Source organism: Gavialis gangeticus, unplaced genomic scaffold (assembly GCF_001723915.1).
Source record: "Gavialis gangeticus isolate Ggan-Ray unplaced genomic scaffold, GavGan_comp1, whole genome shotgun sequence".
Lineage (NCBI taxonomy): Eukaryota > Metazoa > Chordata > Crocodylia > Gavialidae > Gavialis > Gavialis gangeticus.
The window spans coordinates 54,109,885-54,114,184 of NW_017729030.1; the positions used below are offsets into that span (position 1 = coordinate 54,109,885).

General features: G+C 48.0%; 1 protein-coding gene across 3 annotated transcripts in view; it reads left to right on the plus strand.

The window, feature by feature from the left end:
* SLC20A2 (solute carrier family 20 member 2) overlaps positions 1-4,300 on the plus strand; it is a 97,121-nt gene that overhangs the window by 46,131 nt on the left and 46,690 nt on the right. For all 3 annotated transcript variants that reach the window (XM_019522240.1, XM_019522242.1, XM_019522241.1), the window contains exon 5: positions 3,129-3,225. In XM_019522240.1, the coding sequence (XP_019377785.1) occupies positions 3,129-3,225 (97 nt within the window). The remainder of the gene's footprint in view (positions 1-3,128; positions 3,226-4,300) is intronic.

A 4,300-nucleotide genomic window follows, 5' to 3' on the forward strand; every position in this document is an offset into this window, starting at 1 on the left:
CATGGGACGGGGCAGGGCAGGGCAGGGCAGGGCAGGGCAGGCTGCCGCTGCAGGCTGGGGCTGGGGTGGTACCGGGCTTTTCCTGGCAGGGGACTCAGCTGAGCTGTGCTTGGGGCAGGCTGCAGCAGCACTGAGAAGGGGAGTCATGGGGGGGCTACAGTCAATTTTGGGGGGGCTACAGTCAATTTTGGGATGTCTGCAGCCCACCCTCGCCCTGCACACAGATCTGGGGGCACACACCCTCCCCTATGCCCTCCCGGAGTGTGTGCAGCACTGGGAACCAGCCCCCGCACCTGCTGGACAAACCACAGCCCTGTCCTAAGCCTCACCCCAGCTGTGTGTAGCCCATGCCCCTGCCCCAGCCCTCACCACTGGGCCTTCGATCTGCCCCTCCCACGCCTCTTTCCCCACAACAGACTTACCAGCTGGACCTGCCTGCTCTCCATGCTACTTTCTTAGCCACCTGTGTGCTGCGCCAAGGCTGCACGCATGCACAGGGCATTTATTGGCCACATTAGCCAAAAAAAGCCCATTGCCAATAGTCAACTTTCCTTATATCGGTGCCAATCTGATATAGGGCCAATGTATCAATACACCTCTATAAAACAGTATTTTTTATTATCCATTCTGCATATCCCATGGGGCATGTGTACCCCTGGTTCACAACCACTGCTCTGAGTTATCAACCTTACCAGAGGATCTGTGTTGATTTGCAAGCCAGCAGACTTGGGAAGACAGAAGGCCCTGTATCATTTTTTTTTCCTTCTTTCTCATCCCTCTCCATCCATTGCAGCCAAACAGGAAAGCAGTACATGACAAAAGCCCTAAAATGAGAGACACCAAAATAGCAGTCATGCTGGAAATTTAAATGGATGTGGTATAAATAACCCTTCCTGTAACCTCAGCTTCATCATTCTTTATTTCTGATGTAAATAAACATCAACAATGAAGTGTGGGGGAGGGGAGCTTCCAAATTTGTCTAGAGCATAGGGAACATGGGATTAAAGTGATTATTGTTCCATGAAAGGATGGCCACATCAAACTATTTGGTATCCCTAACCATCACTTTTATTGTAAGTTTTGGAAATAAAGTGCAAACAGCATATCAAGTGCAGCAGAAAATTGGTGTATTTAAGGACTCAGAAGTCAAAGATAGGAATGAATGTGCAACCTAACCTCAGCCCATTGTGCATTCGTATTATGATAGGGTCTTCAAAAATACAATAGCCTGGTTTTGGACAGCTTTGGATGTGTGTGAATGGCAACTTGTGCTACTTGATGTACATAACATAAGAGTTATTCTTTGAGTATGTCTCAAGATGGATCCCAGTATAGATGCACATATGCACACAATCCCAGAATTTACTTTAAATGGCAGTGTCCACTGCGGCTACACTTGTGTCCTGTGCTACCTAATGCTCCTTTACCAGATCATAAAGGGTGAAGTGGCTTTCTCCCTTTCTTAGATTTGTCAGCATTGGCATGGAGAGTCTGCAATTCCAAGCCATCCTGGCTGGTTTGCCTTTCACACCTTTTGAGAGAGCAAAATAGTGATGGCTTGGTCTCTAGTTTGACCCTGAGGTGCTATTAATTGAGAATTCTACCTGACTACCCCCTCAGTTCCCTTCCCAGCCTTCTTCCTGAAGCCACACTTGATACTGAGAAAAAAGAAATTATATTCTTTGGGTGTGGTCCAGTACTTGCCTCTGCTACTGTAAGTGGGCCAAGTTTTTCCCACTTCTGCTGGCCCCATCCAGCTCATCTAAAGGCCAAGATGTCTCAGGAAGAATCTTGAAGTAGAACGCAGTTAATTTCCACCTGCTGCCAGTGGGATGTGAGCCTCTCCCTCTGAGCAACGAGGCACACTTGGCAGGGCCCAAGCAGCCGCCTTTGCCTGTGTCGGGAGTGTTCCAGTCTCTGCGATTTGCCAGACAGCCATGCCAAGCAGCCTGCTAACTTTTGTTAAATATTATGTGCTTGATGTGGCAGCCAGGTCAGATGCTGAGTTTGTGCAAACAGCACTTCAGTCTCTTCTTGACAGACTGACTGACTGCAAATTGAACTCCTCCCTCCTGCAGTCACAAAAGGATACTGCTTATCAGCCACTTACACTGGGATGCACACTGACACATTATCACAGAAAAAGGGTGGCTACTTACCCTTTGGTAACTATGACTTGAGATGTAGTCCTTGCAAGTCCCCAGGAATCAACCTTAGGGTGTATGTTTCAGAGCCCTCAGCTGCAAGGGAGTTGAGGGGTTTATGGCTGTCCTACCCTGCGTGTCCTCAAGAAAATGCATGCACAGCCCTGACAGGCAGACACTGCTGTTCAGAAATGCCTCCATTCCTATACTCAGTTACTGTGGAGTTAAGTGCTTTTACAGCAGTTGGCATTCTGCTGAGGCACGTAAGATTTTAGAGTGAAACGGTTCATGTTAAGCTCATTTTGGATCTTCTTGTCAATCTGCTATTCCTCCTTGATACAATTTTAATATCTTAATTCTTGAAAAGCCTTTGTTAACTGACAGAAACACTCCTTGTTCACTTCAGTTTAAGCTACAAGGTTAGAAACAAGCTCTTAGAAGTCACTGGAGAGGTGGTACGGTAGTAGCTGGCGACCCCATTGTGCTAGGCATTACTGCACAAACGTGGTAGGAGAGGGTCCCTGCCTCAAAGAGCTAGCAATACAGATAGACAGGACAGATAAAGGGTGGGAGGGGAAACCTGAGTGCAGAGAGAAAGTGGCTTGTTCTAAGCAAGCACAAGCCAGGAATGAAATTGGGGACTCCTTACTCCCAGTCCACCACCCATCCACAGAACAATGCTGTGTTCTGTTTCTGCATGGTTCTCCATCTGGTTACTGTGTTGAGATGTTTCCCTAAGATGTTGCCACATGTGTAACAGCAGGAACCCATGCAAATAATCAAATCCTTTCCTCAGCAGCTCTCCAGAGCACCTGTGCTGAAGTGTGAGGAGTCGCATGGTTGGAAATAAGGCAAGAAGATTCACCCACCTACTATGGACATGGCGATGTGTGAATGTCCCTTACCATTTCTCAGTTTTGATGCTTATGAGTAGAACAAACTCATGTAATTAACAAGCCTTTGTCTTTCCTCATTATTCTGCAGGAGGACCCTGTGCCCAATGGTCTTCGGGCACTTCCCGTGTTCTATGCTGCTACCATAGCGATTAACGTGTTTTCCATCATGTACACAGGGGCACCAGGTGAGTAGACTAGAAAGAAATTATTGTAGCATCATGCATGAATGCTCATTTTGTATTTGCTAGCAGGTAATGATGTGCACTGTTGAACTTTATGCTTGGTTTAATTTCTGTGTTAACAGGCATAGGATCAGAATCCTACATGTCCTACAATCTTAGTGGTTGCCATGTTTTTTAAAAATAGAGATTTCTTTGTCTCTCTTCGGATCAACCAATCGTTAGAGCATCTGTTCAGTAGAGGCTTTTATCTTTTCATCTGTACAGAGGAGAGCAAGTATAGAGCTGTTAAGTGGGACTTCTTCAGAGGCAGCACTTGACCATCCAGATACTGAAGCACTCTGCTTGGGCCAGATACTCTAAGTATCTCTACTGCTGCCCATAAGTGAAAGTGCTGTGGATCTTTTAACTGAAGTTAGCGGGACAGATTCTCAGTCAGTGTGAAGTGACATTGCTGAGAATCTGGCCTAATGCATTGCTACATTTATTGCATTTTTTCCTTTAATCTACCACATCAAAAGGATTGGGGAAGTTCTAGCTATCAATGTGGTACCACACTTCCCTCTGTATTCATCATGACTCAGAAAGAACAGCGCACAGCATTTTCAGAACTACAGCTTTGTTTATCTGGGTGGCTCACAACAGGGCGGCTTCACACTGCTACTACGGACAGTGACAGCGGGTGGCCCCTGTTCCTGCACCTGCTCCTTGCCGCCCCCACAAGATGTCTCTTGTCACCCAGAGGACAGGAGAGCTGTCTGTCTTACATAGTCACAGGGAAGGAGGGTGTGTGACAAAATGCAGGAAGGGGAGGGACCTGCCTGCCACTATAGCCACTGGCCCCAGCTAAGCCCAGCACCCTAGACCAATGGGGAAAACCAGGGAGGTCCGACCAGAGCGGGCTCCAGAACAGGGGCCACCCACTACCACAGCTGTCTTCAACAGAGCACAGCACCCTGTGCAGCTTATCCCCACAACCCCTGGCTGAAGCTGTTCTGGGGCTCCCCTTGCTCCCAGGTCAGCCGGGGGAAGCAGCAGAGATGGGCAGGTCCCAGGTCTGCCCTCCTCCCTCCCTGCCCCC